This window comes from Belonocnema kinseyi, chromosome 2 (assembly GCF_010883055.1).
Source record: "Belonocnema kinseyi isolate 2016_QV_RU_SX_M_011 chromosome 2, B_treatae_v1, whole genome shotgun sequence".
Taxonomy (NCBI): Eukaryota; Metazoa; Arthropoda; class Insecta; order Hymenoptera; family Cynipidae; genus Belonocnema; species Belonocnema kinseyi.
This window is the reverse complement of record NC_046658.1, coordinates 65648497-65665207: the sequence shown is the minus strand read 5'-3', so window position 1 is coordinate 65665207 and position 16711 is coordinate 65648497. Positions and strand designations below refer to the sequence as shown.

At 29.8% G+C, this 16711-nt stretch overlaps 1 protein-coding gene across 1 annotated transcript in view; it reads right to left on the bottom strand.

Annotated features, from left to right (window-relative positions):
- Positions 1 to 418: 418 nt before the first annotated feature.
- LOC117167501 (single Ig IL-1-related receptor-like) overlaps positions 419 to 16711 on the bottom strand; it is a 176238-nt gene continuing 159945 nt past the window's right edge. The window contains exons 4-7 of the mRNA XM_033352495.1: positions 14110 to 14243; positions 11351 to 11515; positions 8281 to 8418; positions 419 to 3000 (exon numbers count right to left, since the gene is read on the bottom strand). Coding sequence (XP_033208386.1) covers positions 2567 to 3000; positions 8281 to 8418; positions 11351 to 11515; positions 14110 to 14243 — 871 coding nt within the window. The 3' untranslated portion in view covers positions 419 to 2566. The remainder of the gene's footprint in view (positions 3001 to 8280; positions 8419 to 11350; positions 11516 to 14109; positions 14244 to 16711) is intronic.

The window sequence follows — 16711 nt, the reverse complement described above, 5'->3', positions numbered from 1 at the left end:
ATTTTTATTTTTACAGTTTAGGATATCATATTTTGGAATGGCCGATATATAAATATTTTGATTTTAGACGCTTTCAATTCGAAATTATTAATCATTGATTCAAACATTTTTTAAACACAATATTTCAAATTAGTTTAGTAATGGATTTCTAAATTATTGATCGAGTTGAGCAATTGATAAAATATGCGAAAAAAGTGTGGCTTTCATAAAAATAGTATATTTAATTCTAAGCCGGGAGAAATCACGAATATTTACCAGGAGAACCGGGAGACGAAAATATAAAAAGTAGTGGTCACCCTCTGTTTTCAAAATTGCTGGTTTTTCTAACAATTCCAAAGAATTTTTGAATAATTGGGAAAGTCATTGGGATGTTGGAAAGTGGCACTAAAACAAATCCCGTTAAATATTATACGAAATAGTTTATTTCCAATAAATATGCAATCGGACACAGTTGAGTTTGATCCATAAAAAATGTCTTGTACGTGCGTCCTTTTTATTATGCGCAGTGTACGTAAAAAAAATCCGCATACATACATACGTACATACATATCATTAATGCGAAGAATTCGCGTTCAGATCTACCGTAGAAAGAGAAGGGAGGGTTTAAATAATAGAGCTAAACTATACTCTGCTTACTTAGCTCGCAATAGTGCTCGTTAGGACAATCTACGAGCGACAGGTCGCGAGACAAGTATACTAGTGTATCGTAATACTGACAGTAAAGAGATTACCGTATCATTAAACTTAAGCTCACCGCTTTAACATTTCCTACATTAACTTAAACTTAATATTATTATACATGTATATTAAACATACATATCATTTCTATGGATACAATTACATACGGCTACGCTGCAGTTACAATAAGACAGTTTTACAGTACAATACAATATAGGTTGCGATTTCGAATTAAAATGGAAAAACGGGTAAAAATATATATCTATATAAATTGCGGCTAAAACACTATTCAAAAATGGAAATATTCTGAGAAGTCGAATGGTAAAATCATCATCATCATCATCATCATCATCATCATCATCATCATCATCATCATCATCATCATCATCATCATCATCATCATCATCATCATCATCATCATCATCATCATCATTATCATCAACATCATCATTATCATCGCTGGAAAAAATATCAACAACACATTGGAGAAAATCGTAAATTCATTTTTGCGATCTCATTTTTTCGACTTCAATGACATACACTTGCAACATAAATAATAGCTCTAACTAAATAAATAATGGCACCTTTGTGCGCTGCTATTATAGATATGTACAAAACTTGTGAAAAAGATATTATATATATTTATATATTTATATAAAACGAAACACTAGCATTTTCGCCCTTTCACATAGGGCTGTGTGCGAACGAGAAGGAAGACACGTAATATTTTATTCAATCGATCGTTCCCAGGTGGTCCGGTAAAATACATTTTGATATTCGATGGACGTTCACTCGACAAAGAAGTTTTGGCAGTGCTTCACAGTATAAAAAATCAGTAGGAAATTTAACATACTTTCTAGGATTCTAAAATCGGCAGTGACCTCCGTGTCGAGTATCGTCGAGCCCATCGATTTCCAATTTCATAAAAAGACTAGGAAGCAAAACAAAAAAAAATTATTATTTTATAGCGATCCAATTTAATGGGAATAAAATAAAACTGGTTCTTTTCCTAATTTTTCTAATGGGAGACTTTTACCCGGGACGTGTCCTTCTCGCATATAGTTCTTTTCTGTACAAACAGCAGAATATCATCGAGAACAAAAACTCCTTACAAAGTCTATCCGTTTCTATTCGATATCTTTTTACAGGATTCCTAATAGAGACCTAATGCAGCCTTGATAAATGCGCTTGTCTTTGGGATGCCAAGTTCTTACAATTAGTGATATATGTATTTTTACAAATTGAAAATCCTCTTGTCAAAGAAGTGGTTTATGTTCCAAATCAAAATGTTGAATATCAATAAAATTTGCAAGTCTGGTCTTGCAAGTTTGTATGTCCTTTCTTCTATTTTGACTTCTAAATAAATCTTACAACTTTACAAGAGAGCTTCAATTATAAAAATAAATATCAAATAATTGTAAGGTGAAAAACTGTAATTCCCTCGAATTTTATTTGAAAAAAGAAGCATTGAAAATACAAATTTCTCCTAGAAGCTCTAAAACTTTTCTTCCGAAAAAATACCCTGAGCTTTCTTGAAAATTCCATATTTCAAGAAAAGCAGATTCTTCAGTATCAAAGTTTCTTGGAGAAGTTTTGGAAAAAATTAGATTTTTTTAAAATTAAATATTTGAAAAATAAATATTTAAAAATAAAAAAGTAAAAATATAATATAATGTATTATAATAATATTATTATTATGAGATTATTACTATAATTATATTATTATAATAATTTATTATAATAAATGCCTTTGAATTTTCCAAGTTGGGGGAAATTTTGCTCGTCGTTAACTATTTCATCGACTTCGAATTCCAAAGAACTTAGACTAGCGCTTGAGCTCTCGGGATTCCAAATCCCTGAGTTCGAAGGAGGAGTTTTGGTGGATCCTCTAAACGAGAACTTCGAGACTCTCTCGCGAATGCGCTTTTTGTTGACTGGATTTTCCATTGGCTTGAACTATCATAGCGACAGATTGGCAACCGGATTCACAACTAGGAGGTCGAACTGGCGGCATCGCGAGTCTAAGTTTGTACCAGAATTTGTAACCACCGGCGCCGGATCCACCACCCTCGTCCCAGTGCAGGATCTTGAGTCGATCGAAAACGATTCCACCTTCGTGGCTGCGTCTCGACGACTTGGCCATCGTCGTCAGATTCGGAAGATTTTTCAAAGTGACGACAATCGTTCTGCTCGAAAGTGTAGACAACTGTTTGAAAACAGATACGACACTGGAATCTGACCAGTTGTTACTCAAAGATGATGGGCTGAGGACCAAAATGACTCTTCGTGCTGTTCCTGCGTGTGGCGCAATTTCCGAAGACCCTGGAACAATAAAAAGAAACTGAATTTAGAAATATGATTTTTAAGTACAGTGGTTCAAGTTTCATAACTTTCAGATTGTAAAGTTTTTGAATTCAAAGGATATCAGATGAGGCAGGCCGTTTTAATCAAAGGAAAACATTCCCGATTTTTCCCCTGGTTCAGAAACATTTTTCACGGTCAATGAAATTTAAATAATGTAACTCTAAAACTAAAATTTTTCATTCGAAGTAATGAAAACTCAACTGAAAATTAAAGCACTCAGAGTGGAATTCGAGAATTAAAATTTTTTAAACTGAAGTTTAAAAGTATTTTAATTCAAAAATGTTGCAATTAAATGCTCAATAATTTATAAGTATAAAGTGGAAGCTAATTCCATTTTTCAACGGAACAATTTTAAATTAAATGCAGTTAAACTGCCAAATTAAAATTGTAACACTTTTATAAATTATAGAGTTCAAAATATAAATTCAAGTTATTATTTTCAATACCTTAAATTAAAGGACCAATCAAAGATCAATTCAAATTAATCAAGTTTAAAAATCTTTCAAATACTTCAAAATTTCATTTCAGTCTTGAAACATTTTCGTGTTGCTTCACATTTTCTCAAAATTTGCAATTATTTTTACATTTTTTCAGAACTTCTAAACATCTTTTAAAATGATTCAAATTTTTCATAAAAATTTTCCAATACAATTTTTTGAAATCCTGCCAAATTAAAAAAACTTTTCACATTCATTTTTTTTTCTTCTGAAGCCTTCCAAAATTTTTAAAAAACTTCTAAATCTTTTATTCGAAATCTGCTAAAATCTGTATTTGAGTTTAAATTAGGCCGTGGACTATTTGCAACGTAATTTTGGTATAAATAGCCGGATTTTGTCGGTACACATACACACTTCGTTTAAATTATCTGAAATAATTTCAAATTTTGAATTAATTTTCAGTTTTTCAGAACTTCTGAATATCATTTAAAATAACTTGATTTTTTTTATAAACAATAGGTATTCAATTTTTATTTATACATAAAAATTCCACAATTTGACTTACAAATTAAATTTTTTGAATAGAACAATTAACATTTTAATGTTCAAAGTTTAGTTTTTAATATTTAATTTATAATTACTGATTTTCAATGAACAGTCAGATATTTCTTAATATTAAGTAATTGTTCTTTTTCTTAATTAAAAAAATTCAATTTGATTTATTTAAAAATGGAATATCTTAGACTGAAATAATATTTAAAATTTAATACAAAACTTTAATTATGAATTTATCATTTTGAAGGTATTTTAAAATTGAAAATAATTTATAAAGTTTCAAACGGGCAATTTCAACTATTAAGAATATACAATTGGAACAGTTTAATTTTTAACTTTAAAAATCTAGAAATTCTAAAATTGTCAACTGATTTTTACTCGTCTTGTAAAATCAATTATTATTCACTTTTTAAATCTTTAAGTAAAAATCAATTTTAAAAATCATGATTTAACTTATATTCACAGTTAATCAACTAAAAATGTTTTTGGTTCAAATTCTTCGATTTTAAACGTTTTTAATTTTTAATTGTTTAAGTTTTTAAAACTGCGTTTTAAAATTCTTAAAATTAAAACGAACGTTAAAAAATCAAAAATTTAAAATGGAACATTTTTAAAGTGAAAGATTTTTGAATTATGCATTTTGTACAGATTATTTTGGAAAGTGTTACTGTGTTATAAATTTACATGGAAATTGTAATGTTTTAAAGTCTTAACTGAATTTGTTTTAAATTAGAGTTGCCAAGATAAAGGAATGCGTTCCAATTTTACTGTTTTCCAATACGGATCGAAATTGAAAAAATCTGTCAACTTTACATTTATGTTATAAATTGTGAAATGGAGTGAATTCAAATCAAAAGAAAATTCTAGAACTTTGAAATAAGAATTAAATTTTTTTAAAATTATAATCGCATCGATTTTAGACTTTCCAGATTACAATTTTCGTTTCATTTGGATGTTAAAAACTTGGAAATCCTTCCTATTTTGCATGTTTTACATAAATGATAATTTTCTTTAAATTAAATTTAATTGCCTTTTAATATAAATAACTTCAAATTGTAAAATTTCGGAATTCAAAGTAGATCAGATTTACAAGGTGTGGTTTTGACAAGATGAAAACTAGAATTTAAAAATAGCCATTTTGAAATTTAAGGCGTTAAATTGCAAGAGGTCTTTCAAATTCAAAGGATTTCTAATTTACATTAGAAGAATCAAAATAAAAATTTTAAATACATTCTTTCCAAATTAGAGAAGCTTTTAAATTTTAAGGCTCACCAATTTAAAAACAATTAAATTTAAAGCTTTAAAGTCTTAAAAATAAAATTAAGATATTTACTTGCAATCCTTTCAGCAAAAAATTATTTTCAATTTGGATATTTTTAATTTCTAAACTTTCGAATTTTAGTGTTTTTGTGTGTTTTGTGCGGAGTTCTCTTCTACTATTTTGTGATTCAACGCTTTTAATTTCTAGCGCTTTATATTTTGTACAGATTCTTTTGGACTGTGTTACTGAATTTATAAATTTACTTCGAAACTGTAATGTTTTAAAGTTTCAACTGAATTAATTTTAAATTAATGTTACCACAAGAAGGATTGTATTCAAATAGTAATGTTTTTCAATACCGACTGAAAGTGAAAAAATCTGTCAAATTTATATTTCTGTTCTAAACTTATTAAGTGAAGTAAATTCAATTTAAGAGAAAATTCCAGAACTTTGAATTGATTTTTTTGGTTTAATCATAGTCGTATCGAGTTTTCACGTTTTCAGATTACAATTTTTTTCAACTTGGATGTTCAAAATTGGGCTCAGATCCCATTTAATTTGTATACGTTGAAAAACTAGGGTTTCTAGCTATTTTAATTTTGTTAAAATAATACTGCTTCTAAAATAGAATCCAATTTGTTCAAGAATTTCCAAATCAGTATGATTTATTAGTTCATTACTTTTTAATTGTAAAAATGTAAAATTTTAATGCTTTAAATTGTTTCTAATAAAGAGCGAATGATTTTAAAATAATCGATCTAAACGTAGGAAACAAAAAAAAAATCAAAATAGTTTCCAGAATTGCAAGAACTAGAGAATAGTGATGAGTTCAGTCGACGAATAAACAATTAACAAAATAGCAGCAGAATAATAGTCAGTCTCAGTAGGATGTATCTGCTCGCAGTTAGATGTCTAGTTTATACAGCGGAGCTATTCGGAAACAAACGAGACACTCGGTTGAAGACAGGGGGAACTTTCTAATTTAATTTGCAAAGTTCCAACTCGTGATTTCGCGATCTTGAAGGATCTCTATTACCCATTCGAGTCTCACGAACCTCCCGAGAACGCTACATAGCAGCAACCGCATTGCAATACATTTATTCTTGTTATGAACAAAAGCACGGATTCTCAGAAAACTAGATACAATCTACAGAAGCTCGGAGAATAAACGAAAAATGGCTCTAGCTTCAGTTCATAATGGAAACACCAGTGGCACCCATTACGGGTTCTATTCCCAGATAAGGTGTGTTGTAGAAATTTATAGAAATTAAATCAGTGGTCAATTATTATTCGTGAAAACTTAGATTACTTAATATTATCTCAAATGAATTACTCCGTTTTTTCTATTGAAATTTCAAAAATTTTTCAATGATTACCAATAAATAGATAAAGAACTACTTCTCGAAATGCTCAATATTCTTGGTGGGAACTATTTCTCGAAATCGGTAAACCGAGAGATATTCTAAACCAGGAGTAGATATTTCTTCAAGAGTCAATTTTAATCATGGTACGAGAGCTCTCCTTGCAGAAAGAGAAGAATTTTTTACAACACTGCTGCTTATTCTTGAGGAAAAGCAGTACCTCTTTTACGATCATTCGATTATTCTTGGCTTTTATTCTCGCTAGTTCTACCGATATATCGAGGTCCTTTCCCGTGCGTAAATATGGATTATCTCTTTATAGGCCACTCCTCAGAATTTGCCATGTGACTTTCTGTTGCAGCTTCAATACTCTTATCTCCTTTTAATCTCTTTAAAGTCCATTATGGTTCTTGATGAAAGAAATTTAATGTGTGAACATCAAAATGTTGAGCTATTGAAACTTTGAGAGGTATAAATTGTGGATCTGTTAAAATTTAATGCTTTAATTATCTAACGCCTTTCAAAATCGAAGCCAGACATGCCTTAAAATTGCGGTAATCCTAAATTCAGATAATCAAATGAAAACTAATTTTCAGGAAAGCAAAAAATTTAAATTATTACGGGCTCAGTAGAAGCCTCAAAAGTGAAAAATAATTTTATAAAATCGTCAATATAAAATAACATTGGATTTTTTATGATATTTTATTCAATTTTTCAAAATTAAAAAAAATTGATTTTGCTACAAAATTACATAAAATAAAATCAAAATGTATGGGGGAATTTTAGAGAATTTTTAAGCTAATAAAACGTGTTTTGAAAATTGAACAAGTAGAAGGAAGACAAGAAATAATTTCTTCTCGAAACCGCAGATCATAACTCAAAATTATACACAAGGGAAAAGCTGCAGCTCATTAAAATGAGTATTTTTTGTATATTAGTTTTTTTTTAAATTATGCATACTTAAGGTGGTATGCGAAGAAAATTGTTATAAAAATGTGTTAATCATCTAATCCACATACTAAGAGACCTTTGATATACATTTTAATTATTTTTATGTTCATAAAAACAAAAACAATTCACATAAACTAATTTTTTAGAAATAGTAATTTTAGATGTTTACATGAATTGTTTTTTAAGCCTCAAAAATAAATAGATGATTAATGCTTCTTTACTTGTAGAGGAACTTGACGAAAAAGGAGCTTAGTGAAGAAGGCGCTTCGTGATAGTCTACTTTAAATTAAAAATTATAAACAAAATACTCAGTTTACTGAACAATACCTTTTATATTCTATATAATTTTTTAATTATGATTTGCCGCTTACGAGAAAAAAATCTTTTTTTGTGTGAAAACAGACAAATTCACGGTGAAAGACATCTAAATATTATCTGAATTATTTCTCCTTCCACGAGGCTTATTTTTAAACTAATGGAAACAAAAAAAGTCAAAAATGAAAGTTGAGATTCGGAGTTATTCTTTTGAACACCCTTAATGGTTACGTATGTGTATGTCCTGACACCCATCAATTATCCTTCATTTCTAATCTGGACACCACTAACAAATTATAAAGGTTCAGATTTGAAGATTTGAAAAAAAAAGTGTTTTTTTATTCGATAAATTACTTACAATTATGGCTCAGGTTCGAAAGTTCCAAGCTGGAGCACTTGTATCGATGTCTTGTCTCCAGGGTAGGGATTATTATACCGACAATCAGATTAGAATCTTTTTCGTGGTAGCAGACCAAAGCATCGCATTCTTTTCCATCTGTGAAAAGGAAATTAATTAATTCGAAATAGGAGTATTTAAGTAGTAATAATTTTGTAATTCGAAATTCGAATGATTGTCCTATTGATGACAATACAGACGTAGTAGATATGGTCGGTTTTAGTCAGCCACATTTCTGCGCGTTGATTGCAAGACTTGCTGACTGAAACCATTAATCAGACGTATTTGCAGCATGCAAATCATATGCTTCTTGCTCTAATAATTACAGAGTTATTACTGTGCCCCGCGAAGTAAAATAATTGTAATTAAATTAAACAAGTTATGAAAATAGAATTCTATTTATGCCATTCATAATGAATAAAATCTTTGTTATTTTGACAGAAAATTATGCAATATTGTAAGTGTATTTTTTAAATGATAGAAGCAATCCTGTAATCTTCTTTTGAGCATAAAACGGGTATTTCTATTGCTACTGCCGGGATAACGCATTCCGATAGATACGAATTGAATTGCGAGTGCAGCAAATTCGACAAACGGCCTACGATTCGGAATTCATTGTATCGTGGAACAATGGACGCCAAATGAAAATAAAATACCCGGTAGTCGTATGCAGTCGGATAATTGGATGCAAAAACGCGACGTGTCTCGAACCCCCATTCGATATTAGGTATGTCCGTCCAATCGCCTCGCACGTACTAGCATGACAATGAACTCGAATAAAAATAATAAATGTCCAATTAATCACTCTCATCACGAAGAATATGCGACAATAAAAAACATGTATTAAAAAATGATTAGAAGACACACTGCACGTATAATTAAAAATAATTATATCTTGATAGCAACATTTAATCAGATGCTTTTATTTATTTTGTAAATCAAAAAGACAAATACATGGACACAATGAAAATATTTGTTCTATTGATCATCGAATTTCGGTACATCTGGCCACGGTCTCTAATGAAAGCTTTTATAATGAATTTTCAAGAAGATTTGCGTGTTTCATTTTTTTTTATGAAAAAAATTGTTTATAAAACTACAAATTTAAAACATTTTTATAACTTCTCAAAAGTGTTATTTTCTAAAGATTTTCAAATTTCTTTACAAAATGCCTTGAATCAGTTCAAGAACTATATGGTAATATTTTTTAGCATGTGAGAACAAATAAAAAAAATATTTAGAATTTTACAAACAAATTGAAGGAAAAAAGTAATATTTGGGAAATCGCAATGTATATCTCACTGAAGTCTATACAGTTTGACTATTTTTCAATGAATAAGGTCAATTTTTTTACGGAATTATTTTAAAATGTTTTTTCAATGTTATTCATACAATTTATATATATATATATATATATATATATATAAACCACGTGGTTTATAACATGTATTTTCATTTACTGTTTGTTATGATGATTTACAAATTAACAAGAGTGGTTAATTATTTAAACAATTTTTATGAAAAAACAACAGTTAAATTTTTGTATAAAAATGTTTCGACTATTGTTTAGAACATTTTTCAATAAATAGACTTATTTTTTTACGGAATCAACTAAAAGTGCATCTTCCCTATTACTTTTTGCTACGATACTTTACAAATGGAAAATAATTGACAGTTTCAGTTGATTTTGAAAAACAAATTGAGCCAAATATTCATTAAAATATATATTCCAATTGTTTATCTGTTTATAAAATTTTTAGTCGATTTGCAAAACTCATCGGAATTACATGTTAAGATGATTGCATAAAAAACTGAAGGCCACTCACTCAAAAATGAATGGTAATTATTGCCATATAATTCTTGCACCGATTAAGATTCGTGATAGCAAATTGCCCTTGAATACAAAAAAGAAAGCTACCAATAATCCTTATCTGAAATAATGACGTATTTTGGACCTTTTTTGATTTTCGGTGAAATGCTTAACCTATTTCAATTAAACTTAGCAGCTTACAAACAATTTTTAAAAAAAGTTGAAACTATTCAAGATATCGAAAATTCTACAAACTTCTCAATAAACATTGTTGTCAGAGAGTTGAATAAATTAGACTATAGAGGTGAGCACAGGTGCAAAATTTAGATTGATATATTTATTCAAATATTATTTAATAAGCATCGCTTAATTTTCGTGAACATAGCCACCCTTTCTATTGTTAAATTAAAACTGAATAATAGTACCATTAAATTGTATTAAAGAATAAATCAATTTAATTTACTCAATGAACTTTTAACGAAAATAATTTTTGTGATTTTTTTAGTTGAGTAAATTAGTAATTTTATTTAAATTAAATTAATTGAGCATACATATCAATACCTATCCATTTTAGACCTTATAAAACTTGGCGTGCTTGAAATTTATGAGCAAACTGATGACTGGCTCCGAAAACCTGAAAATCGATGTTTTTGGACATTAGAACCTTTTTTATGGAGCCGCTCACATTATGAAACATTATGGATATTTTTTTCCAATTTAATTGGCCCACTTAAATTTCAAAAATTTCATGTAGTTATACTTGGCAGATTTTTTTCATCGCAGATGTTTATTGTTGGGGAGTACGACCTTTTTGAATAAATCTAAAAATCTTCTTAAAAAATTATTTCGTTCGCAGGTCATTTTTTGTTTGCGCCAATAATCGAGCGAAAAGCTTTAAACAATGGCTTGTTTCCAGGTGGATAGAATTCTCCATTATCGGCAATAAAGAGCGAGAGATTAAACATTATAGGGTGATTTTTTTCTCCTAAAAATGTATCGGCTGAACATAATTAGCGAAGGCAATTATTCCGGCGGGCTCGTTCATTCAGAACAACGAGACAGACAATTCAGATTTAATGATCGTGCTTTTATTCTCCTGGAGATTCGCTGAGGTGCGGGGTAAACGATGGAGCAAAGTACGTACGGAGGAATGTAGAATTAAGCCCGCAGTTAAGCCGGTAATTAGGCTAGTGAAAAAGTATGTGACTCTGTGATAATTACCGTTTTCCTCGAGAGGAGCGAATTTGTCTCGGCAGAGGAGCGCCAAGGGCAGCCAACACCGAGCGTAAAAAGCACCCGCTGAACACAGGAGGATCAGAACTAGCACCGCAAGGAGAAGGGATTTCCTCCATGACCCGTTTGGTAATCCCAGCGTGAATTGTGGTTCTGCAAATAAAAATCGTCCAGCGTTATCATCCTGACGCCCTAAAAACAAATTCAACCCAAATGTCGTCAACTGAATAATTCAACGACGCCCAGCCCTTTGCCATTTTTTTTTCACATGCTTGGTCTTTTCACCTAAAACATTTTCTGCATTTTCCCATTCAAAGATCCAGGGAATCCAGACGAGACAGCAGGGGATTTTTGTTTACGTTACATACTACATATTCAACAATTTTATATTTCATTTCATTTAACAATGGGAGAAAGTGAAAAAGTGATTGAAAATGTTACTGAACTTTGAAGAATTTTTTCATTTTTATTAAGCTTATTTAATTTAAGGTTTCTAATTCAAAATTCCTTGACTTTTCTATGACCAATTTATAATTTTTCTGGACCATTAATATTGAAACAGCAGCATTTTTAATCAATAAGTAATTTAATTTTTTTGAAAAAAGAAGCAACTGTAAGAAGTAAGAAATAGAAATACAAGGAAATTACATTACTAACATGAATATTATATCAGGAAAACTGAAAAACTTCACTTTCAAAATTCCTTAAATTTTACCTGACCAATTTTTTATTTTTCCATGATTAATATTTTTTTCAAAATCCCTGAGCTTCCAAATTCTATATCGAAATCTTCAAAAAAATCTACGTTTTTTTTAGTTTCTCGAAGTCTTTTTCAAAATTTCCCTCCAAATATCTTCTAAAACTATCCAAATTTTTCCTTAAATGTTTTAAAATTGCTAACAAATAAAAAAACGGCCCTAAAGTCTACCTGATTCTTTTTTTGCCAATTTTGGAAATATTTTGAGGTTTTTCAAGTTTTCAATTAAGTTTGAATCGTTTCAGAATTTTTAAATGTCTCTTAAACTTAATCGAATTCGTTTTTAATTAATAATTCTTTAATTGTTACTTATACATAAAAATTCAACAATTTCTCTCATTTTAAATGAACAGTCAATTAATATTACTAAATATTAAAAAATTCTTCTTTCTTTATTTAAAAAATTTCAAATTGAATGAGTTAAAAATGGAATATTTTAGACTGAATCAATATTTAAATAGGGCTTGAAATGCAATAAAATCGTTCAAGGGAACTTTTCAAGAACTGTTCAGAACTTCAGGAACTGTTCAAGGGTACAGGAACTTTTTTTCGAAAAATAGATACATAGATTCTTGACAGATAGATTCTTGTATTAAATATGTATAGAAATGCTGTGGAAGTAGTTATTTTGGTCGGAAAATTCAGGAACATGTCAAAAAATCATAATTTTTTCAATGTATTTTAGAAAAAAAAACTTAAACGCGTTTTTCTCGAAACAGCGTTTCTCGACCTGGTTGATATGATTAAAGAAAAAACTACTGGACCGATCGGGCTGAATTTTTTACAGCTTATTCTGCACATGTGTGCTTAACGTCCGAAATGCCAGAATTGTTATTGATTAATATTTAACTCTTTTTAAAACAATTTATGGTGAAAAAATTTCAAAATGTTCCAATCCGCCATTTTGTATTCTTTTTTTCGGATTTTAATTTCTGCGGCCCCGACCATAACTGCAACTTTACTCTTCAATGATATTGGGATTTTTTTAGAAGCTTAGAAATGGAGATATCATGTCAACCAGATTTTAGGAAGGCTAACTTCAAGCAGCCGTACCAGCCCTATATACAATGGAATAAAAATGAAAATAAAATTTCTAATACTATTTGATGTCAATATTTATTTGTAAAAAGTTTGAATCAATAAAATAATTATTGATATGAAAAAAATTCTTTAAAAAAACTTCAAAATCCTGTACCCTTAATTATAAATTTATTAATTTTAAATTATTTAAAAGTTTGAAATGATTTATACAGTTTTAATCGGACGTGTACGTTTCCTTAACTACCAGGGCTTTCGAATTAAAGCAGTTCAGTTTTTAATCTTGAATTCTGTAAATTGTTTGATGTTTAACACTTTTTGAATTGTCTTGTAATTTTTTGGTCAATTTTTAATACTTGAACCACAGTTAAATTTTAAAAACTATAAATTAATTTATATTGACAGTTGAGCAACTTAGAACGTTTTATATGCAAATTTTTCAATTTCAAACTCTTTAAAATTTAAATTTTGTAGAGCTTTAATTCTTTCAAACTTCACTTTAAATGTCTCTAAATTGAAAACGTACGCATAAAAAATAAGGACCTAAAATGAGAATTTTTTGAATTACACATTGTAAACTGATGAATGATTTCATAAATGAAAAAATTAAAAATTAAATTTCACATTAGAAAAGAAGTTGAAATCGAACTTATTTTAATTAGAATTATATCATGTGATATCAAATTTGTGATATTTCAAGTGGCTAGATAGATTTTTCTTTTATAAATGTGTAAAATTCTTAATGAAAAAATTACTTCACATCCACTTCCCGTTTTTCTCCGTTTAATGGTCACGCTGAATTTTTCTATATTTTTCCCAGTAACAGACGAATCATTAAAAAAAAGAGTACGATAATTCCCAACGTTCGTAAATGTTTTTTTTCAATGAAATTGATTAAGTATCATTATAATTAACTAAAATAAGAATAATAAGGGCATTATATCGTATGTACCTTGCCGGTAAACGTGAGCTGGTAAAGTGATCTCTTCGTCGACTCCATTGCTAACTTCGCAAGTATATTCGCCGTAGTCCTCTAGGTTGATATCCTCTATATCTAAATAGGATCCCACGATTTGGTCCTCTTCTCTGAAAACGAAATTATTATTCATGAGAAATTAAATGCAGATTTACACTACCAAAAAATGTACATCCTTATTAAAATAGTATGATTTTTCAACTTCGTGAAAACTCAAAATTAAACCCGTGGTAGAGTGAATGATACACTATAACAAGCGAATTTCTTAATTATGTCCTTGCCTACATGATGTAGCGGACGATGTTGCTGACCACTTAAGGTTACGAAGTTTTGGCTACACTGTGAAAAAAGTGATTGAAAATTACCGCATTAATCAGTGGACATAAAAATATCAGTGATTAACGTGGAAATTTTACTGCAATGGTTGAAAATTAATGTGATACTTTAAAATCATATGCAGGCAGGAAAATTCCCGTAAATTCACTTTCAGACAGAGTAATTTTACGTTTTTCTTGTAAAATTTAACTGCCAATGTAAAATGGCAGAGGTCATGTCGAGGCAAAGAGACGCATAACCTTAACATTGACATAATATTATAATTTTCTACTTGAAAAGTCTATTTATAAATATGATACTTTCAGCTAGTCCAAAGGGCGTTTTTTTCTGTTTCTACACAAATATCACACTCAAGGAGAAACTTTTTCTACTCGCCATATATGCCATATATCAGCATTAGCCCACTTGCGTAGTTATTGGAGAAAAAGTTTAGAAGGCGGATGGCTATAAAACCGAACATCAGAACATGTGCACTTACGGGAATATGAATTTATCCCAATTTCATAAAGAAGGAACGGATGCAATACTTAAAATATATTACATTTTATACATGAAACACGCGAATACGTTCTTGTGTTGTCGAGTGACACCCGCCCGCCAGTTTATTTTTCTGTCCAGTGGTACATTTTGTGGTTTTAAAGAAACCTGGTAAAGGTGCATGTTAATATCGGTTCAAATACGGTTGAATAAGTTTACCACGTGAATCACTGATATTTTTATGCCCACTGATGCCTGTGTTAATATTACACTTTTACGGTAAAATTGATACACATATTGTGAAATTGTACTGGTACTCGCTGCAAGTTCACAATCAACGTGTAGAATTAACGCATGAATCATTGCAAGACGTTTATAAACCGACTTGCAATTTTCAACCACTTTTCTTTTACAGTGTACTTGGCGTACGAAATGCAAAACAAAACCAAAAAAAAAAAAACTCGGCATTTTGTACCCCAAGTCCGCGAAATATTCGAATCACAACCAAAGTAAAGTAAACACTGTTCTAATTCTAGCTGCAATAAAATTTATCCCTACGGTTTACTGCGTTCAAAGCAGTTCTGAATTCTATCGCAGAAAATTTTCTATTAAAAAAACTAATTTCCATTTCAAATATGAAAATTTCAGGCATCCAAATTTTAATTAAAAAAGATGAGATATCTTTTAATAAGATCTTTAATAAGAATATCTCGACTTACAAGAATTTCTTCTTTCATATATATAATGAGCTAGAATTGTAAAAGTCGCACAAAAGATTAAGAATTATAATTTTTATTATTCTCCTTTAGCTAAGAATTTAATTCAACTTGATGTCTCTTCAGGCTAAAGTTCTAAAAAAATATGGACCTTTCCTCATCTCCACCTCGAGTCACCGAGAGAGCTGAGACATTTCTGAATACAAAGACAGAGACAAAAAGGTTACGAGCTAAACCTCGGGGGATACGCAAATACGCGATATGCCGAGGGAGTAAAAGCGCACCGAATGAATGAAACTATATGTTCAAAATTAATTGTGGGTAAGTCGTACATAGTGCTGAGCTCTCGCTCCCAAGCAGCGAAATTAAATTACCTGGGCGAAATGTTCCAACTTAAATGATCGTGTAACGAGGCGGATGTAAATTAACGCTTTACTTTTTAATACATGGAGATATCTAATTTATTCAAGCTTAGCTCGTTCGGCGGAGAAAGTTAGTTACAGAAAAATTAATAATCATAATCATAATTTACGATGACGCAGACGGATAATCCCTCTTCAACTGCTGCATCACTCAAGCAAAAACTTAGCAAAAACTAAGAAAAAACTAACGAGCTTTCACAGATGTAGCTCTGCTTTCACCATCTCTCATTGCTTTACGTAGAATTTCATCTTCGTAATTATATTCATATACTATATCATTTTTGCATACTTCTGCAGAAGCTTGACTAATGAATATTACCATCCAGTTCTTAAAGTAGTTGTCTAATTAAAATCTTAGTCAAATATACGCTTCAGTTGATAATTCCAATGAGTTGTGGTAATCAATAATAATTATATTTAAATTCATTCATTCACTTTGTCCACATTACATTAGTTGCAATTGAATACAAATTCTTTTGATTGAATTGAAATATCAAAATCTCATCATGTTAGATCGAAATAACAGACAATTACCAGGTGTATACATATGAAACCGGTATTTTTTCAAGAAAAAAACACATTTATTTCAAGAGAATGATAACAAATATTTTATTCAAAGTATGCGCC